The 23110-nt window shown below is 37.8% G+C and overlaps 1 protein-coding gene across 8 annotated transcripts; it reads left to right on the top strand.

Annotated features, from left to right (window-relative positions):
- The first annotated feature begins 524 nt into the window (after positions 1-524).
- On the top strand, positions 525-16619 carry LOC110839549 (DET1- and DDB1-associated protein 1). 8 transcript variants are annotated; one of them, XM_022083868.2, is made up of 4 exons: positions 525-654; positions 8981-9119; positions 13803-13864; positions 15677-16619. In XM_022083868.2, exons 1-4 carry the CDS (start codon positions 652-654, stop codon positions 15779-15781), a joined length of 309 nt encoding a protein of 102 aa, XP_021939560.1. In that variant the 5' UTR covers positions 525-651; the 3' UTR covers positions 15782-16619. The 8 variants fall into 8 exon arrangements, with proteins under 8 accessions (XP_021939560.1, XP_021939556.1, XP_021939561.1 ...); XM_022083864.2 differs by lacking the exon at positions 525-654 and adding an exon at positions 1165-1315; XM_022083869.2 differs by lacking the exon at positions 525-654 and adding an exon at positions 1468-1488.
- Positions 16620-23110: the final 6491 nt, after the last annotated feature.

Consider the following 23110-nt stretch of genomic DNA (forward strand, 5'->3'; position numbering starts at 1 on the left):
AACAGTTTGTTTTTATGTTATTAAAGTAATTCAAAATCTTAAACAAGGAAAGAAGGTGAAGTTTCAGGAGTTAAAACGAGAAGCTGAGAATAGGGAAAACTGGCGAGCTCTTTTTGGGCAGAGCAATGGACCTGTCGTCAGACAGAACACTCAATAATAAAAGAAAGTAATTCATTTGTAGAAAACACTGTACCCTAAATAATAGTCTAATTTCCCAAGTTGCCAAATAAATTTGGTGATGTCCAGGCACTTCTCTTTGACAAACACAATTGATATGAGAAATTTGATACATTGCATTTTAATCGTGTTTAGTATTGAGTTTTTAAATTAACTATCAGCTTTATTATATTGCTGGTTATAATTTTGAATCGATACTTTTATTAAACGGCGTATGACGTCACGACAAGATACGCTTTGACAGCTGTTTTCGACAACAAACACTCGCGACACCTATGCGTATCTGTCTAGTTACTTGAAGGACGTACACACGAAATACATGTTACAAACGAAAGATGTCGCTAAGACCAGCCCTCTCTCGTTGGAACCAATGAAGAAGCGGCTGCATATCTTGTTTCCTACAAAGGAAAGCTGTAACTTGAGATTCGATTAGTGCATTTATTGAATCGAATAAAAGGTTGCAGAATTAACGCAATGGTAAGTAAAAGGGGTTTATGGTAACAATTCTGTTGCCAATAATACGTCTTTGGTTGGAAATGTTGATTGTAAAGTGAAAAAAATACATTAGCAGAAAATGTAAATGGGAAAACCTTGGAAAGGAGCATCTTTGAATAATGAGTATACAGGAGTATAAAACAAACAGAATTTTTATGGAATTCGCCTTAGAGAAGCAGAACTAGGCAAAGGTATCCTCCATCAGACTAATCGGCGCAACACTGCAAATCATGTTCACCGCCGTGAGAACATAAAAGTCTTCAAAACTAACGTGTAACACTTTCGCTTTTGTTGGAAAAATTGTTTATCGAAAAGGTTCGAAATGTTGATATTATATCTATAGACATCTATCGGCAAATTCTGCAATTACATCAAAACGCCATTCTAACGGAAAAATAATACTCAACAATAACGTCATGCAAATTCATCCAGGGGTTTCAGTAGTCTTGTGCTTTGGTTAATTACCACGAAGTTGGTTTTGAATTAAGACGTGAGAACCACATATCACCTACTATCTGAGAAAAAGGTGCAGTTTACAGTCTATGGGAATAGTGAGTCATTTATCTGTCGACAAATGCACTCTGTAAATAATCAACAGATGGCAGGAGCTCGTAATGTATCTACAAATCTTAATATAAAGAAAGTAAGTACATGCCTGAAAATTACATTTAAGGTGTTGTGAAAAGTTTTAATGAAAATTCAAAAATAAATGTTAAAATACCAGACGTTATACTGCTAAGGGAATGTGGGCCTTTGTTACATGCAGCATATCTATTGATAAACTAACCTAGTATTCACATGTTTTGAAGAACGATGGTAATGTACGGTGTGCGCATAATCTTACACAAATTCGATTCGTTTTCTAATTCTAATAGTGATGAATTGGCAACGTAGAACCGGTTACGAACGGTTGAAGTCAATTATGCACGAAGTATATAAATGCGACTATTATTCCACATACCTTTCTCCTGACTTGCCTACTTTTAAATGAATGGAATAAGTCTGAGTTCATTAACATAAACTCTGTATGTAACATAAACTAATAAAAAGTGTAGACATATTGCCATGTGTTGGACACGTGCTGCTCTCTGGTCGTAGTTTGTATGTGTTGAGCGTGAGTGACGTTTCGCTGCCTCGTGTGAAATGGTAAGACGTCTATCTTATTTATATTATAATTTTGGACGGGCTGGGAAGGAGCAGTGACCAGTAAGATTTACACTTCACCATGTGTTGGACTGGTGCACCGACTGTAACGTGGAATAAATTGTAAAGATGACGTAATGTCAGACGTAGGTTTGACCTCTCCCACTGTTGTTCTAAAAATTTGTTGAACATTTAATTTCCATATAACGAAGAGAGTTTAGATGCATCTTATTTTCTCACACTGTTTTCTTAGCCGATATAATGGTTTCAGGTATTAACACAATGTGTTTCAATTGATGTATCATTGCCTAATGTATGGCATTTTAACATGGCCATCAGTTGCTTTACAACGCGCTGCTTCGCCATACATGTTGGGAACAAATTGATGTTTTAGGTGTTACGTGTTTTTAATGGAAGATATTTTAACTTGCATGTGAAATTAATCTTCTGTCGAATGCTGTTATTACATGTACTTTTCTCTAACTTTATTGTGAAGATGCCATATCTCAAGGTTTCAGACATCCTGCGTATTATACTTGTAATATGTATACTTTGTATTATCGAATATTAAGGGAATAGTATTATATAATTACACCCGAGATCAGCCACATATTAACCATAAATCGAGTTCACTACTCCAAGAAAGAATAGGAGTGTTAAATTTATTTTTTAATGACAATATATACGAAATAAAAGATGAATAATTGTTTTCGTGTGTATTGTTTTCTTGCAGTTAATTGACGGAATTTATAAAATCATTTTCTTATACTGTTTACGAAGTTACATTTAGTAATGCACATGAGAATATAAGAAATTCGTTTGCTTCCAATAGCCTGTTATATAGCACTAGATGGTTTAGGGAACCTGAATGTTCATCACCGAATTAACCAAAGCCCAACACTGGTCCCTGTCCTGGGCCAGCAAAATCCAATCACCTTCAACTATTATCTCCCATAGATCCTGCTTAATATTATCTTGCTGTGTATGTCTAGGTCTCCCCAGTGGTCTCTTCTCATCAGGCTTCCTGACCCATACCTGGTGCACACCTCTTTACCCATTAATGCACACCACATGCCCTGCCCATCTCATTCTTCTTGACTTAATCACCCTGACATTACAAGGGGAGGAATACAAATTTTTAAGCTCATTATTATGCAGTTTTCTCCATGTCCCATCGTCTTCTTTCCTAGGCCCAAATATCCTCCTCAACACCCTATTCTCAAACACCTGCAATCTATGTTCCTCCCTCATGGTGAGAGACCATGTTTTGCACCCATATAAAGTAACAGGCAAAATACTTTTTTGTATATTTTAATCTTCAGGTTCAGAGAAATCGGATGGGAAGTTAAAATCTTTTAACCGGAAAGTAGCAAGCATTTGAAGAATTTAGTCTCCTCCTAGTTTCCTCGTGAATATCATTTTGATTTGTTATTGCTGTTCCCAAATATTTAAACTTAGCTACCCTAATATGATTTTGTCCGTCTGTCTGCTCACGAGATACTAACAGCTGCTTGTAGACACAAATTGTGCATGCTGCCAAAATTGTAATTTGATGAATAGCTTGAACAAGGATGCTTAATTGCATCATATTGTGGTTATTGAAACAATTTGTAACAGTAGTTCATATATTTGACTTCAAATCAGAAAGTGATAATTTCATTTGGTATTTTCAATGTTATGAAACATTCTGTGGTCAGAGGTTGATAATCATTAACCCCAAAAGTTGTATCTTGGTATTTTTGAGTGAATGTTTTACAGTTCAGCAGATTTCTTTCTATCCAAAATAACATTGTCATTCCCTGTCATGCTTTCCACAAATTAATAACTTTGTTATAGATCAAACATTTTATAGCGTATAAATTAGTTGTGCTATTTTTGTGATGCAGTTCTTTTTTCTTGTCGACATTGCGTTTATTATGTCTTACTTTCCCTTCCTCCGTATCACCCACCTATTATTCTCTGCAATAATATTAAAGCATAGATATTTCTAATTTTGAAGGGTAGGTAGTATGATATTTTATGGGTATTTTTAGTTTATCTTTATACAAGTTGGTTGATTTTTTCTTTAGACTGTTTATCCCTGTTCATCCCTGGATATCCTGTTCTAATGCAGACTAGCACATTACTTAAGCTGGGATATCCCAGGCTGTAACTTATGCACTCAAATGAATTGGTGAGATATATATGGCCAGCGACAAACATTTGAAAGTATTTGTATCTTTAGATACATGTCCTCATGGCAGCAAGTATGAAGATAGCTATTTTCAGGGACACTGCATCATGTTGCCTGGTGTAAGTTTACTGATATTTAAAAGTTTGGATGTAATAAATTGCTTTGAGACACGGAAACTTTTTAGACAAGGTAGAACTGCAGCCAAAGCAGTGGGTTACCATGCCCAATTCCAGGACAGTACCATCCTCTTCATCAAGTCCAGGTACATGGACTGGATGGTCAGGAAGGCCATTGTATTTGAGTTACATTGAAACAACATGAACAGGTAGGATAGCTTCTACTTTAGCTGGTCATCAGTCCCCCCAAAGGATATATGAAGGTCTAGGACAGAAGCAATGTTTGTCCTAACCCTGCTACTGGTCAAGCCCGCGTCCTTTCCTGGCCCTGACTAGTTCCCTCTTTTCTCTCCCATCTTCCTGACTCAGTGTTATTTGGTCCACATTTTTCTCTCGTCTCCTCCTTTTCCTTATTATTTGTCCTATTTCCTTCTTTCTGTATTTTATATCCTCCCTTCCCTCCATCTTTTGCTTCTCCTTTTATCCTCAACTCTGTGTGTTCAGTGATTTCCGCGTTGGTTCCTTGGTGGAACCTGATAAGGGTTGTTTTCTTTTCTCCCTTCTTTACATGTCTGAGTACACCCATTCCTCCCACCTATTTATTGGCGTCCTTGCCTCACCCTCTTCCCTACTTTGCTGGTTTACCATATCTCAGATCAGTTCCTCACATGCAGCATACTCATGGAGGCAGCAAACATCGCTGAAATAAACTTCTATCAGGCTACATGGTGCAGCATCTCGGAAGGCAGCCATCTTAATATTTCTATGATTTCCCAGCTTGAAGGAGTCAGTGTGGTATGAAATTAATCAAAAGGTTCAAAATTGCTTCTTTGTCTTCAGAAGGGGATGCAAGATATATAATCTTGGAGTGTGATGGTGCTAGGGTCATTAATTAATTGCCCTCTCCTTATTTTTTTAATAATTTATTTATTCTTGCTTTGTCCTTATGCTTACGAGCAGTTGGATTGTAATATGTTTTGTATCTGTTAGTTGCACTGTTAAACAGTTTGTTTGATGGATTTTAAAAACAAAATTCTATTCATATTATTTCTGATTACAAACAGGGAATCATTATTAATCTTGTAAGATTTGAGGTTTTCACAGTAGTGAGTATGAAGATTTCTGTCTTCTGGGTTGTTGCGCCGTGTAGTCTGGTCGATATTTACCAACGTTTCGGAGGTCATACTGCCTCCTTCATCAGGGCGATGAGTATGAAGATTTCTGTCTTCTGGGTTGTTGCGCTTTGTAGTCTGGTCGATGTTAACCAGGGCCCTGATGACGGAGGCAGTAAGACCTCTGAAATGTTGGGTAACATCGACCAGACTACACAGCGCAACAACCCAGAAGACAGAAATCTTCATTATTAATCTTGTATTTATCTCTAATATATTGCAGTTTTAAGGATTCAGTTGTTCGGTTTTTAGTTTGCCTGTGCATGCAAGTGATCAGAATCACCTTTGAAAATGAACATTTTTATAAGAAGTAACATTATTCTGAAATGGAAGAACTGCTCTGAATGTTCTGTATTGAACAAAATAGCCTTGAATCCTAGGATGCAAAAGGGATTGAGGTTAGGAATTCCATTTACATTATTAGTTTATTACTTACATTATTTCTTTACATTATTTATTTTAAACTCATTCAACCAACTGAGGAAACCATTATTTTGGAGGGGTAGTTCTTAGAATTGTAGCATTTAGGGACAGTAGCCAATGCTTTTTAAAGTGAAGATTCATTATCTTCACTTGAAACATAATCATGTGTGAATATGTTAAGTAATAACAATATTTTTATCGTATGCTGTAATGACATCAGTGTTTTAACATTTGATCAACAGTAGAAGGTAGTTGTGGTTGTTCAACATTATAAATTATTGGTTCATAGGTTATTTAGTAACCATGTTTTAGTTGCAGTTTATACACTGATGATTGAGATGTACAGATGATGATTAGTCATTTTGATGTTGTTTTCTGTTAAAAAAACTTCTCTTTATGTATTCCTTTGATAAATGTAAGTAAAGTAAAACTGTCCCACTATATGCCATGTAGACGCTTGGGGGGGGAGTGGAGGTATAGCTCCTACTCATTCTTGACCTTGGCACTAGATAGGGGTGAGTGGTCAGCATCACACCCCGGCCATGCTTAACCCCCGGGAAAGGACCCCGGTACCCATTGGATAGGAGGCTGGGTGGGCCCCAGAGTCGGTCTGGACGCAGAGGTTAGAGGAAAGAATCCTCTGCCCCTGTTGGGGATCGAACCCCGGTCGCCCAGTCCGTAGCCAGTCACTATACCGACTGAGATTTGTATTGAAAATCAACAAGTTAGCCTTAACTTAAGACAAAGCAGGATACATTTCTTCTATTGCTTATTTGAAACACTGTATAGCTTCAGTCTTGAATAAACATTACTTCTTGTGTGTACCATGGTAAGAGTAGGATAGCATTTGTATGGAGATAGTCATGGCTTGTTTTAAGATAGTATCTCAAAATTCACCTGAAGGACTATACTTTACCAATATATAAACCAGTTGTCTCACAGTTAGAAGCCTCACATGGTAATAACTGCTGAACGTGCATAGTTACCAGTCATTTTTGCTAACAGGTTTGTTTGGGTGTGGTTCAGTGCCAGGTTGGATAATCCAGACAGTAGGTGACCTTGGAAAAAAATAAACATTATCTTAAAAAATTGGCGTAACCGACATGTATACGCAATATAAAAATGGATTTACCTCTGAAGTAGTAAGAATATTTTTGGACCTCATTTGGTTTTCAGACTTTGAGTGTTGAAAAGAATTCTCTGCGTCAGTGTTTTGCTCTTTATATGCCATATTTCTTTCTGTGGTGAATATGATTGCCTTCAATTGAAGAAGGTACAATATAATAACAGGGTTATTTGAGGTCTTAAGGTAAAGCATGATAGCTGAGTAAAGTACAGTAGACTCTCGATTATCTGGGGGCATATTAACTGGTTTGAACAACAATTAAAAATTAATTCAGAAGTATCTTTATGTTATTACTAAATCATTAAGAATATAAGTAGTATATGTCTGTAAATAAACTTACGTTTTTGTTATATTTGTGTGTTGTTATTTCATTTTGTGGGTTGTCTGGGGTTTTGATTATCCAGGAAAATATATTTACCAGTGAATCTGAAAAATTGGGTGTATACTGTGACTGGGTCAGAGCTGAATGATGCAAGTTTCCATTCCTGGTAGGGACAGGGATTATTTTCTTTGTCACCACGTCCATACTAGCACAGAGGCCCACCCGAGCTTGTACTCTTTAAGAAGCAGGGACTCCCAGGACTCTGGACTGATTGCTGTAAAATATCGAGATTAAGTGTCTTGTTCAACAGAAAAGTTTTAGCTGTATGTTGTAATTTCTCAAAGAAATTAAAAGTAGATGAGTCTCATGAAACTTTCCCAAAGAAGGTAATTTTGTATTGCATTGACTGTCTCAAAAATAATATTTTACATTTTGTAAGTGAGATGAGCTGCCCTGTGCCTCTTGCACTGCCAAGAAAAATCGTATTTAAGGATTTGAGAAGTATTTAAAGGAATTCTAGTATTCTTCAGTGTTACACATGATACTAGGCTAAGAACCTCAGCTGACCAACATCTGTATAAGATATGAGGTTTTCAAAGTGGTGAGTATGAAGATTTCTGTCTTCTGGGTTGTTGCACTGTGTAGTCTGGTCGATGTTTACCAACGTTTCAGAGGTCATACTGCCTCCGTCATCAGGGCGATGAAGATTTCTGTCTTCTGGGTTGTTGCACTGTCTAGTTTGGTCGATGTTTCCCAACGTTTCAGAGGTCATACTGCCTCCGTCATCAGGGCGATGAATATGAAGATTTCTGTCTTCTGGGTTGTTGCGCTGTCTAGTCTGGTCGATGTTTGCCAACGTTTCAGAGGTCATACTGCCTCCATCATCAGGGCGATGAGTATGAAGATTTCTGTCTTCTGGGTTGTTGCGCTGTGTAGTCTGGTCGATGTTAACCAATGTTTCAGAGGTCATACTGCCTCCGTCATCAGGGCGATGAAGATTTCTGTCTTCTGGGTTGTTGCGTTGTGTAGTCTGGTCGATGTTTACCAACGTCTCAGAGGTCATACTGCCTCCGTCATCAGGGCGATGAAGATTTCTGTCTTCTGGGTTGTTGCGCTGTGTAGTCTGGTCGATGTTTACCAACGTTTCAGAGGTCATACTGCCTCCGTCATCAGGGCGATGAAGATTTCTGTCTTCTGGGTTGTTGCGCTGTGTAGTCTGGTCGATGTTTACCAACGTTTCAGAGGTCATACTGCCTCCATCATCAGGGTGATGGATATGCCAATAGGGTGTGTGGGGCTAGGTTTATAGGTGCTAGAATGTGAAACATTTTTTAACATCGACCAGACTACACAGCGCAACAACCCAGAAGACAGAAATCTTGACCAACATCTGTTTTCCTCTCCAGTAGATTCCCTGTCTCACTGTATACATCAGTATTTTTCCTTGTGGTGTGTACATTTTATGCGTCTTTAGCGCATTATTCATCAATAAATTTCATAACTGTAACTCTGTAATTATAAATTTAATTGTAACTTTGTAATGAATTTAGTGCTTCATATTCTTGTCATTAATTCACCTTTATAATCAACTAACTTTGAGCTCTTAAGTTGAGGTAAATGTGTAGTTTGTTATAGAATTTTTGTGTTATGTTGTGATTGTTTATTCATATGCTTTTTTTGCTGTATTAGTCTAAAATGGAGAGTTTAGGAATATTTCAGTCAAAGTATTTTTTAAAATGCAGAAACCTCCAAGATGGAAGTTTCTGACAAATAGAAAGGTGTATTTCCTATGGTTTAATTATGATTGTATTTCTTAATCATTTTACTTTACAGTCAGTAGCAGAGTTTCTGAAGGGGCTACCTTCCTATAATGAAAATAACTTCGCCCGATTTCATACCGACAGCGGAAGCCGGACTTGCGTCAAGCGACCGTCTGTTTACCTTCCAACAAAGGAATACCCATCAGAACAAAGTTTGTAACAATTATAAATTTGGATATTGCAGTATTATTTTGGAGAAATATATTTTACAGTGTACTTAAACCACTGTTTTATAAACCACACAAATGACTTTATTTTCAAGTGCAGTAAAGGATTTAACTCGGAGTTCTTGATTATTCTCATTGAGGACCGAGCATCTGCGTTCAATTTATATACAGGATCTTTCGAGAAAGGTACTCCACTTTCAATTGTGTTTGCATATTTACTAATATACACAAAGAACACAATGATTGTGTTGGTGTTACTGAAGACATTTGTCTTGGAAGAATGAAAGTTGACTGAAAATATTTTCAATATGTGTACTGTCAGTGTCTATAACAGTTGGTAGTTGAATTAAGAAATTTTTCAATACTGCAGCCAGAGTGTATTTCCTGATGCTGATTATAGTCGTGTTGTTTGCTCTGGTTCTTCAGTTGTATGTGAAATGTGAGATTTCATATTCTCATGGCAGCAAATATATCACAGTCTGCAGGATTTGAGGTTTTCACGGCAGTGAGTCTGAAGATTGCCGTCTTCTGGGTTGTTGTGCCATGTAGTCTGCTGCAAGGACCCCTGTAATGTCGATAAACTTCTACCAGACCCCACGGCGCAACAACCCAGAAGACGGCAATCTTCGTATCTTCGTATCTTCTGGGATATTATACCATGTAGTCTGGTAGAAGTTTACTGACATTTCAGGGATGTTTGCTGCCTCCATCTTAGGGGTGATAAGATGCACACATATTTTGCATCTTAACATAACCATTCAGTAGAAAATTAGCATTATCTATAAACCACACGTAAGTTACAGAACTAAAAGCGCAGAAATGGACCTCACAAGTCAGTTCTTGCGTTTATAGCCCTCACCAAGGGACCGCTACATTTTAATTTTGTATTTAGACAATTTCACCTCTTTTCAGACAGTACTCTTTGTGTGTGTGTGTGTGTTTGTTTTATTTACCTGAAATCTGCCTAAACAAGTTTTAGCATTTATCTCATTGTGTCTTTTTGTGTTTCATGTTGCATAATGGTGATGAAGTTCTGCCTGGAACAAACTAGTTTAGACAGATTTTGGGTAGTTTTGTTAACATAAATATATAATAAGATACAAATTATGATTGACTGTGTGTGCTGTGCATGACTGACCATTATAACAGTTGCCATGGTAACCTGAAAACTAGCTTATTGCTGTTTTTCTTGTCGTAGTTAACACTACATAGAAACTTTGATGAGATTTTAAGAAGATTCTATCACTAGGTAAGACTTGAAAGTTACCAGTTTAATATTTTTAAAAATTTTCTTTATTTTTATTACAAATAATGGGGAAGTTTCCCCAGTGCTTGAAGTAGTGTTGATTTTCTTAAGTTACGTTGTTGAGAAATCACATCTTACAGACATTCTGGGACTGTACAGCAATACTTTTGGAACTAATACTGCATTTTTCAGTATCTTGTTAAAACATGGTCTGAGTCATTTCAAACTTATCTACAGTCTGTTTACTGCAAACCTGTGTGGAACTTTCCTGCACTCAAATTTTACCAAGAATTCAGGTTTGAATAAAACCAGTGGACTCGTAAAATTTTTCATTAAAATGGAGATGCAGTTTTGTTGTATACCCTCATGGTGTTGGCAGTAGGAACAGCATACAGCTCTGATTAATGAAATCATGTATGATATTGGTCATATACTTTAGTAAATAAACACTGGAACATCTTTTTAGAAGGACCCTATGTGTATACATACTTATACATTGAAATTAATGTAATTTCCCTCTTATCATGTGCCTACAAAATTTTATCCAACGTTCTTCTGGTGAGGTTGACTCCATATGCCAGTGAAATTTTTAGGGATCATCGATGTGGGTTCCATCATAATAGATCTACAATTGATCAAATTTTCTACATTTGCCACATACTAGAGAAAAATTGGGCATACAATGGGACATTCCATCAACTGTTTATAGACTTCAAGAAAGCCTGACTCAGTTAAAAGAGAATCTCTTTACAATATTTTGCTTGAATTTGGTGTACCTAAGAATCTTATCATCCCAGGCATGACGCTAAACTGCGTCCACTGACTGAGTGACCACCGGTGTAAGTGGTCCCCCTCTACCGAGTGCCAACAGCTTCTTCAGAGGGTGGATGAGCGGGTGGAGGTTCAGGGCACCCTCATGCCCTTGGGGTGAGAAATCACCCCTAAAGGCGGATGAACCCGGATGAGTCAATGGCATAGGATGTGGAAGGCAAGGGGAATTCACTGCATTAAAGATCCTCAGGATTTCCCAAGTATCTGCAGCTCAAGCTGCTGCCATTCAATCCTAGGATTGATTACAAAAGAAGAAGAAGAATCTTCTCAGGCTAATTAAAAAGTGTTTAAGTGAAACCTCTAGCAAAATTTGGGTAGGTAAACAAATGTCCCATACATTTCCTATTTAGATTGGCCTCAAATAGGGAGGTGCTCTATCGCCGTGGTTTTTCAATTTTGCCTCAGAATATGCCATCAGGAAAGTCCGAGAAAATCAGGACGGTTTGGAATTGAATGGGGCACATCAGGTTCTGTTCTGTGCTGATGATGTTAATCTATTGCGAGATAATATAAATATTATAAAAGCAAATACAGAAACACTCTTTTAAGGGCTAATAGGGATGTTGATCTAGAAATAAATGCAGAAAAGACAACGTATATGATCATGTCTCGGCATGAGAATTCAGGACAGAACCAGAATATAAGGTTAGCTAATGAATTGTTCAAAAACGTGACAGAATTCGAGTCCTTGGGGATGTCACCAACAAGTCAGGATGACATTTATGACAAAATCAAGAGCAGTTTAAATTCAGGGAATGCTTGATATTATTCAGTTCAAAATATTTTGTCCTCCTGTCTCACATCAAGAATCTAAAGATTAAAATGTACAAAGGTGTACTTTTGCCATTTGTGCTGTTTGGGTGCGAAACTTGGTCTCTGACTTTGAGGAAGGAACATAGATTGTGGGTATTTGAGAACAGAGTGTTGAGGAAGATATTTGGACATAAAAGGGAGGATGAGGGTTTGCAGAGAAAACTGCATAATGACGACCATCATGGCCTGTACTCCTCACCTGATATTGTCGGGGTAATTAAATCAAGGAGGATGAGGTGGAATGGACATGCAGCATGCATAGGAGGGAAAGTTTACAAGTTATTGGGTGGGAAGGAAGGAAGAAGGTTGCTCAAAGACCTGGGCATAGATGGGAGGATAACATTCAGATGGACCTCAGGGAGATAGGAATTGGTGGAGTGAACTGGATATGCCTAACTCAGGATAGATTGTGGTGGTGGAGTTTGTGAACACGGTGATGAATCATCGGGTTCCATAAAGAAAATGGGGTGTTCTTTGACAAGCCGAGTGTACAATTGACTTTTCAAAGAATTTTGGGTGAGTGAGTGGTGCTGACTGTCTTCTTAAATATTGTTTGAAAGAGCTTTAGCTTCAAATGGTTAAACACATTTTATATTTTGTGATGAAGTTTGCTTTGATATTTAATAGTTTTGAATAACAGTACTCTGTGCGATGTAAATGTACATAATAAATTACTCTCGTTAGGGACTACAGCTTTTACCTGGAACATTGTTCAAAATCTAAAATTGTGTTTTAGTCTTTATGTAAAATAATAGTCTGTGTTAACAGCTCAGTATGAAGATTTGCTTTTATTGATATGGTTTAATAACCTTTATCAGCTGTGCATCACATCCTAAGAGTGGTCCAATTGGCTGTGTAATGTGCTAGCATATCACTAAACTGTTAACCCAGAGTCAAAGTCTGAGTGGTTGACAATTGATAAAGAGATCTAAGTCCCCTGTTTCAATACTATAAAAATTAAAGACCCTACAATATCAATTTTTATAACAAATGTATTTATTCAGAATAATGACTGGTCTTTTGTGTGTTTAGCCTGAGAGACTTGCCAAAACAGAAATATTGGACTCTAAAGGCCAAGTATGGGTAAAATTAGGAATACAAAATGTTACAGAAATAAAGCGGAGCGGTGATTACTTCGAAGGTCAAGATGATGTAAGATGATGGTGTGAAAATAGATATTAAGGAAGTAGGATTTTTAACGCGGACCAGGGTGAACTGGCGTGCATGTGGTCATTGATTTAGTTGATAAAACCTTAATTTCTTATACAGCAAAGTTTTAAACATTTTGCGTACTAGACACATTTAGGTGAGATTTTAGGTTGGCAATGAGTATAAAGATGGTTGTCTTCTGGAATGATGCACCACGTGCTCTGGTAGATATTGACCAGTGTTTCAAAGGTGCTTACTGCCTCCATGATCGAAGTGAGACCATCGCTCTGATGATGGAGGTCATAAGGTCCTCTGAAATGTTTTGTCAGTATTTACCATGTTACACAGTGAAACATCACAGTACACAGCCATATTTTAGATTTTATTCTTTTATAAAACTCATTCTTTGATTAACGCAACATCAAACTGTGGTTCCATGTACACTGTGGAATATGTTTCTCTTCCCTGCTGTTGTGAACATGAAATGTCTAACAAGTTTCTCTATAAATGGCAGTTTGTTGTTTGAAATTAATACATTTTTAATATAGTAAAATGCTAGTTTGTTTAATGTAGGATGTAATTAGAAAACAAATCCTAATTTTATGCATGTGCGTATCTCCTTTTTTCAGTAATAGTGACAGAGAAGACTAATATTCTACTCAGATATCTCCATCAACAATGGGACAAAAAGGTAAGTTGCAATGTGGTAGAAACTTTAAAATGTTAATATTTTGTTTCTATAATTTGTTTTGTTGCTTACTGAAATGTTTGTAATGTATAACATGCGTGCAGTTTTGTTGCTGTAATTTGGGATATTAATTTTATGCGTTCCTTTCCATTTGATATGACTAGTTTCATGACGTAACCCTTCAAGCTGGTAGCCCAATAGTTTGCTTGCAGCTAGAAGCCTCCGTTATTAGCGGTATCCTGAGTATGTACTCGCGGTTTGCAGGCAACAAGTCAAATTGTCATTGCTGCACTATCTGTTGGAATTTTTATCGTACTATTTGGACCATGCGACCTTGAAACATTATACTCTCTGTTTCTTCCATCTGTTGCATGTATGGTGTATCGTAACCTTTTGTGAGGTCTGAATTTGGAAAGAAAGTGAAAGTTTTAACAGAAACATTAGAATTTTTGACAGTGGGCGTGAAGTACATACTGATGACGAATGGGGCGCTATAGTTGAAGAAGGAAAGTGAAGCAGATATTGCAAGTGATGCACAAGACGAGTTGGTGAGCAAGTTGCTGTTGAAATGAGCACAATTTCAGTGACTGAAAGTGGGAAACACTTGACAGTTCTTATGTCGCAAATTTTTTACTGACAGGCCATGTAAGTACTGTCACTTTGTTAACTTAGTGAATATTTTAATATCAGCTTGAATGGTTAATAGTCCGGTATTGGGAGGTGTTGGTCTTTTATACTTGTCTGCACCCTCATCAACCTCTGTTCTGTGTTTGTTGTGTATGAATATAATAAAGCGTGACACTGCCTTGGTTAAGTTTAAAATTTTATGTTGCCGAGGTCAGTTTCACTGAGTAGGGAAAGAAAATGGAAGATCGTATTGTATTTGCTTGTAAGGCTTGTTGATCGTCTTATGGGTTGAGATGCCGTGTCACCTTGTAGATGCTTTCTAACGTTCTAGAGGAATGTATTATCTTCGTGTTCAGGGTGACTCTGTCTTGATTATTTGTGCATGTTAAATCAATTTTTTTATTCAAAAAGGTAACTCTTTTAATTCATACAAGAGTGGTCTCCAACCTTAAGGAAAGACTGTCAGGGTCCTCGATTATGTGAAGGGTCACAAGAATATTTTTGCTCGTTAATAGTAGAAAGTGTCCCACGCCGTAGCCGCACGGTCTGAGGCACCATGCTTTGGACTGGTGATACGGAATGTGCGCTGGTTCGAGTCTCGGGAAATGAAATTTCTCATGAGATTTTCGACCAGTGTATGGGACCGGTGCCAACCCAGCATCGTGAGGAAATTTGGGAGCTACAATGGGTAGCATAATCCAGTCATGAAAACTAGCAATGGCTGGGGGTTCGTCGTGCTGACCACACGTCACCCTAGATCTGGTTGGATGATTGTTCACCTCTGCTTAGGCATGTGAACGTGAGGCCTGCAGTCAAGCTAGTCGGCTTTGGCTCTCTGGAGCTGTTACGCCACTGATTTAATTTAACAGTGGAAAGTGCTTGAAAGGTTGAACCAGTGTGTCATTAAGTCCTGTTGGTGACGAGTTTGTGGTTGCAGCAGAAAATGTTTGGAGATGCTTAGCTCTGTTCGTAGAGTACTGTTGTACGTTTGCTATGCAGAAACCTTATTTTAAAAAGAAGGGGGACACTTGACGGGAAGAATGCAAATATTGCTCTCTCCAGAGATTAAATATGTAATTTATTTGTACTCTGTGTGTATTTTAATTGTTGTTGATGTGTCGTGTTATAAGATATGAACCCTGCATACATCAGTTGAGTAATTAATAATAATGTGAGGTAATGTTTCAGAATTCCCAAAAGAAGAGAGATCACATGAATCTTGAGACGCCCGAGGAATCGGGCTCTAGGAAAAGGCCTCGTCTGGACACTACTGCTGCTGGCAGTTCTCCCTAATCGTTACTGGTGTACGTTGTGTGTTTCGTATCAACTGCCAGCACTTTACCATCTTCCTGTGCCACTAACTCTTTGTGTAAATACTGAAACAGAGGAATGGACGGCAGCGATAGTATTATTTTTACGACTATTTCCAAGATGTTTAAATTTTCCGTATTATTCAAATCCATTTTTAATCGTATGACACTGAAATCCACCAAGTTTTTGTGTTTATTTTCACATGAAACCATGTTAAATGAAACAGATTGTTCTATATGTCACTTTTTTTTTTGCTGGAACAACTTGTTTTCTTATATTGTATCAAATAATGGTATATATTTGCTACTATTGCTACTCGTCTCGAATGCCTATTTATCAGTTGCTGGAGAGCATTATGATACTTTGTACAGTCCTGAATTATTTTATAGAAGTATTTCTGTTATGCATTTTTAAGTTTTCCCAGTGCTACCATTTTGTATGAATATAAAGTGAATGTGGAACTTATTCATTAACAGAAATATTCCTGGAACAAGAATTGGTATACAAATTTTTTGCGAAATATATTCTCGTTTAGAATCAAAGAAAATCAAACCGTAGTGGTCCATGTCTGTTGTGATTTGTGTAAGGATCAGTGTCAAAATTTTGCCTAGACATTGGCTTTCTTCGGTTTTGTTTGAAAGCCGGTGTATAGACATTATTATCCCACACCATGTTTAGAAATATTTTGGATGTAACCATAGCCAATTACTGAAAGTTGTAACATTCAAATTTGAGCTGTACCGATACTAAAAATATGGAATCAGATGTTCCATGATGTATGTTACTTTATGAATATGAATGAAATATGTAAGAAAAGGAAGTAGTTGTTTATTTCTCTTATTTGCCTTCAAATTTAAAATTTGCCAGTTGTGGAAATTGTTATAAGAAACCCCATTCTGAAATCTAGGGTTTTGTGAGCTTCTAAATGATTGAAGTTTTGAAACTTATCCCATGATAATAGAATGCTTTTTTTTTGCTTAAAATCACTTAATTAAATTGCATAAGCACAGTGAAGCTTTAATTGCATCAAAATATCATCTGGCTAAACCGTTAACCACATTAACTGGAATGAAAGGCTGGTTGGCATCCGTGTTTTACAGGACATTCAATCGCCCTGTGTGACAAACATGTTTTACCATATTGTATAAAAGAATTAAAAAAATCCGTGAACAAGTGAACAGTCGGTATGTGTCGATGTATTTTTGTGAATGATCATAATATTTTGACGTAGGCACGTGAGGTGTAGTCGGGATTTATCATTGAACATCATTTAGTTTTTAAGATTTTAAAGATTTGTTTCTTTTCAAAACAGGCAATTTGAACCAAAAAGAAGTTAAGTAAAATTGTGTTTGTTACCAAGTGTATACTTTATATCAGCGTGGAATGTTCTCGTTAACCGCGTTACCTGTGTTAGCCAGGCTAACACTTTAAAAATGAAAAAAGTTTTCTGTCTTACTTTTGTGGTTAAGTGGTGCCCCATACACCGGAATGCAGTCGAACTGCTCGGATAAGAAACTTTAATCAGCTCCAGCCATCCAGATGCTCACCATGAGTGTAAGCATCAGCCAGTTGGCTAACAGTGCATTTTATTTGATCAGTTCTGCTGTGTTCTAGTGTACAGAGTGCCACTAAATGATGAAAGTAAGACAGAAGACTTTTTATTTGTATTTTTCAAAGTGTTAGTTGGCTAACTCGGTTAACACGAACACACTAATTACCCAGCAGCATATGCAAATGATTAAGTTGCTATGTAAGTTTCTCTGGGGTAGAAATTATGTAATTTCATAATATGAATGAGTCGTCATAATTATTACGACAACATAAAACATCAAAGAATTTTACTTTCAGTTGTATTTGCATATATTTCTGTAGGGAATTGCATTGTATGCAATTAGGCAGTTTATAACAAGTATGATTAGTGTGATAACTTTTCAGTTTCGTGTTATATTTTTTATTTAAATTTTGAAATCTGCGAGAGCGAAAGCACGTACAAAACACCTTGTTTATGCATTGCATTAGAAGATATGAATATGGAGAATACATGCAAGTACTGTGTCGTGTATGAGCCGGCGTAGCTCAGTAAGTATAGTGACTAGCTACGAGCTAGGCGACCGGGGTTCGATCCCAGACGGGGGCAGAGGATTCTTCCTCTAGCCTCTGCGTCCAGACCGGCTCTGGGGCCCACCCAGCCTCCTGTCCAACGGGTACCGGGGTCCTTTCCCCAGGGAGTAAAGTGCGGCCGGTGCGTGATGCTGACCACTCACCCCGATCTAGTGCCGAAAGGTCAAGAAGGAGAGGAGTTCCCCCCAAGCGCCTGAATGGCACATAGTGGGATAACTTTACTTTACTTACTGTGTCGTGTATCAGGACAGAACAAAACCAAATGCGATCTGAATTTGAATGTATGAAAATAATATAATTCAGTGAGTCAAGAGTGATTCTGAAGCCCGAAATGTGGCTTCTAATACGGAGGATGGTTTACTTAACGTATAAACCACCAGTGAAATATGCAGGCAGAGATAGTTAAAATATAATACTCAATGACCTGTTCTTATTTTCTCATGAGATGAGCTTGACTTCAGTTCTACAGATTTTGTGTGTATGAATACATCAAAGAAATGTATCGTGAGTGACTGTCAAATATAATTCAGTTATCTGCGGATGCCGAAATGATAGTGGGCAATCTAAATGCACAGATTGGTAAGAAAGAAATATATCGAGCGACAATAGGGAAACAAAGTCTACATGACGCATCCAATGAAAATGGCGAAAGACTCATTGATTTAGCCACTAGTAAAAACATGATAATCAGCTCTACTTTCTTTCCTAGGAAACAAATACATGGAGATCACCAGATGGAACAACCAGCAACCAAATCGATCATGTGTTAACAGACGACAGAAGAGGCACAAGTGTAATAAATGTCCAAACATACAGAGGAGCAAGTTGTGGGACGGACCACTGTTTAGTTAAAACAGTCTTCAGAGGAAGGATAATGAGACTTCCAAAGAATGGTACAGAGGCAGCGCAAAAGGTAAGCTAGAAGATAAGAAGACCTTCGTAACCAATTTAGAAGGAAAACTGGAAAGCGTGGGATTGCATCAACCACAAAATATATCAGATGACATGGGGAAGACTTAAAGAGAGTGTCGAAGAAACAGCAAAGGTCACACTCGGGACAGTACAATTTAATAAAAAGAAAGAATGTTTTGATGAAGAATGCCGAGAAGACATTCAAGAAAGAGATAAAGCTTATCAAGCATATTTAGAACGCCCAACCAGGAAAAATTAGAAGAACTGAATAAGAAAGCTCAAAACACATGTCGCAGGAAGAAAAAAGAAACACATGACAGAGAAAATAAGTCATATTAATGAGGAATTTAGAATAGGTAACACGTATATGGCGTACAAAGAAATGAGGAATATAAAAGAAGTGTTTAAACCAAGAACTAATATCTGCAAAGGCAGGAAAGGAGAGCTGTTGGGAAATGGAAAACAATCCTATCGAGACGGACAGAATATTTTGAACAAGTACTCTATAGTTCGGAGACAGGAGGAATTGAAACGGAGACAGGTGAAGGATTAATAATCTGTCAAGATATAGAAGAACAGCGAACACGCACACCGACAGAAGTTAAGGAAACCATTCATAAATTAAAAAATAATAAGATTTGATACAATCTGAAATCTGGAAATATGGAGGAGGTATGTTAATAACAGCGCTGCAGCGTAATATGTCCTATATGCAAGAAAGGAGATAAACAAAAATGTGAAAACTACAGAGGGATATCGCTGTTACGTGTGGCATACAAAATGTTTACGAACATACTGAAAGATAGGCTACGGCCACATGCCGAAGAGAATATCAGGCCGGATTTAGGAGAGGCAAATACTAGAAAAATGCTGGGAATGTAACACAAATATTTGTAGACTTCCAACAAGCACCTGATTCCATAGATAGAACTAGAATCAGCGTTATAATGCACCAGTTCAAGATACGTGGGAAACTAAAAAGACTTACAAATATGACGATGGAAGACTCGAAATCAACTGGGAGACAGCCTTACAATAAATCAAGGCGGTTTAGCACCACTTCTCTTTAATCTCGCCCTCGAGCATGTAATTATAAAACTAGCAGTAGACACCAAACACACTTTGGAATATAAAATGGTAGGGTATGTGTATGACATAAATATTTTGGGAAGATCATTAAGATCAGTCAGAGAAGTAGTTGAAGGGCCAGGCGAGAAAGGGAAAGAAGTTGGATTACAAATTAACACGAGGAAGACAAAAGCCTTAATACAAACAAGAAGATAATTAGACCATCACATAAAGATCAAGGAACATGAAATAGAAGTGGCGCAAAGATTCACATACCTCGACCGATTCTGTAAGCCTTCTGAATAAATTTCTATACAGTTTCAAAGTCGTAAAGTCCTTTTAGAATCACCCTGTATAAAACTCTTATCCGTAGCATAATATCATACAGTGGTGAAACATGGGTACTCGACCAGAATGCAGCAGATGAAGTGGAACTGTTTGAGCGGAAAATCCTGAGGAAAATTTTCGGCCCAACACAAGAAGCAGGTGAATGGAGGATAAAGACTAATCGGGAAATTTATAAATTATATAAAGACATACCATTGTCACAATTTATAAAAATCAAGAGACTACAATGGGCAGGTCACCTGATTCGGATGGACGACATCCGAATTCCAAAGATGGTATTCAAAGGAAGTGTCGGAGGAAGAAGACCAAGGAACAGATGGGAGGATGCAGTTCAAATGGATGCCACACTGCTCCTGAGGATTAGAAATTGGAAGAAGGCAGCGGAGGATAGGACCAAATGGAAGAGGAGAATTGAGGAGGCCATGGACCGAATAGGGACTGGAGAGCCATAGAAGAAGAAGATCTGCGGATGTAAACTACAAAATTTAGAAATGAGTTGTGTGTTGTGAATATTTTCGTTTGAGAAGTAATTTATCTGTGGATGTAGCGAGGCACATGGTCACTTGTAAAAGTAATGCTAAGAATGTGGTTATGATCTCCTTCAAGATACAAATTGCTCCTACATTTGTCTGAAAGTGACGAGGAATGGAAACTTCACTCAGGATATGAAGACACTAGGTTCCATCTATAGAGCATGGAATTACATAATTTGTCTCACAGGTTGAAAGTGAGTTGTTGGTTGTGGCATTCAGATATTACGTGTATTTTCATCAGATTTTTTTTACATTAACACGCTTAAAGATAAAATACTGTTACAAGTAAAGTCTAAAAATAAAATAGACGTAGAGATTGTGTCGAAAATTAAACCTTGGGACCTCAAAAAGTCATACTTATAACACTATGTACACTGAGAGACACGGTCTGGTGGTTAGCAAAACTTTCATATTCGGGAGGCCCCGGGTTCTAATTTCGGCCAGAGGCAGGATATTTTGACAGTTTCTCTCATGGTTTTCATCACTCTACGCAATTGCCATAATGTAGGCAAAGACCATTATCTTCCGTGTGGGAGGTTTCCTTTTCTTTGAAGTGTGTATCTATCTGTGAGTAGTGAGTGACCAGCCCAATGCCTCTACACGATTTATACTAAAACCTGATTTGATTGCCAGAGCCATCTAGTATTGAATCAGTAGAGACTGAATTTTTGCTTATGAAACATCCCGTTCATGCTTTTACGTGTCGTAAATCTAAGACATGGGACCGCCGGTTTTACTTCCCCTCCGAAGGAAGTTGTGCTACGATCGGGTCCAGTGGCGAGCACGCTAACTAGTCCACCGAGGGCGACGGGGACATGTTAGGTTATGTTTGTTTTGTATCGGTTAAGGAAGTTTACGTTAGGACAGACGTTGAAATATGAATTTTAAATGTTGAAGTTTCGAATGTGGGAATTATAAGTCTTAATTCCTGATTTTGAAATTTAGAAAATTTTAAAATTGATATGTCCATAAATTTTGAAAAATTTAGAAACTTTTAAATTTTCCAAAATTTGTAAATTTATTTCGCGGGACAAGGCTTAAATGCACGTTGCAAAGAACGCGTGAGGCTGAGTTTATTCCAATACGGAATACACTTTACGAGTTTCTTAATTTTGTTCTTTAACCTGCGTGCTATCAGTACCAGTGATACAAAGCACGTGTGTTTACGAACTGACAAAAGATGTTCAATGGGAAGAACATAGAAACAACGGTTGTGGCATATTTGATGTTTTCCATACATTTTCCTGGAGGAACTGAGGAAAATCACTAAATTCTTTAGGATATTTGATCTTCTGGCAGAGAATCGAATATAGTAAATTGTATACCAAGATAACAGAGAGCAGCACTGGACACGATACGACGTTTATATGGGTTTACAGGCATTGGTAACTGTGTACCAATTCTAATAATTGGAAATCTTCGTTTTACGGACTGACAGCCTCGCCTTGAGGTTCCATGTAGTGAACAGGTGACTGCAATGCCTGTCATCAAACTGCACATTCTTCAGATTTCTTCATTTCCTGTTCGCAGAGGATGCATTCGTGAAAAATCCCTACTGTGCAAAATTCATACATTACGAAAAAATAGGGCTAGCTTTACCAAACACACACAAAACAACGTTAATATGTGTAATTAATTATTAACAAGCAAGAAAACCTTCATGTTGGTGTTTATTGCGACGAGATCGACGTTAATGACAGGAAGATTCCAAAAAATGCGGAAATACAAAAGCATCAGTGTGCTACGATATCTACGTAGCAACTGAGACAGGTGGGGCAGACGCGGCGGACTGCAGCGTGTTACTTTGCGCGCCTGCGCAACAGCGACCACGAAATACAACTTGAAATAATTTTTCCTGGAACAAGGAATTCCGCGAACGAGGAAGGTCTGCTGTAGTTTTATCTCTAGGGAGCGGATAGAATTTGGACCGCGACATCGTATTTGTAGGTTATCACGCATAATAACAACGGAACGGGTATAAAACCTCAAAACGAAACGAAAATTCAAAAGGAAGGATTCTCTAAAAGGAATTTGTACATTACCGACAAATGGGGCAAGGTCATTTATCACGCTGTAGGAGGACCAAGTGTCATAGGATATGACGCAATGAACCGGAAATTCGAAAATAGCTTCCTTCTATACGACGACAAACCTCCACGGTGGTCTAGCGGTTAGAACGCTGGCCTTGTAATCCTGGGGTCTCGGGTTCGATTCCCGGCGGTGCCCGAATTTATAACTTGTGTTGGGCAAGGCCGTGGTCTAGGCAACACGGAGTTTTCCTCCGTGGCATCCCAACAATTACTCCATTCACACACAGAAGAAGGCAATG

Source organism: Zootermopsis nevadensis, unplaced genomic scaffold, assembly GCF_977971745.1.
Source record: "Zootermopsis nevadensis isolate Lab colony 2312 unplaced genomic scaffold, Znev_1.0 Znev_ptg000005l, whole genome shotgun sequence".
Classification (NCBI taxonomy): Eukaryota; Metazoa; Arthropoda; class Insecta; order Blattodea; family Termopsidae; genus Zootermopsis; species Zootermopsis nevadensis.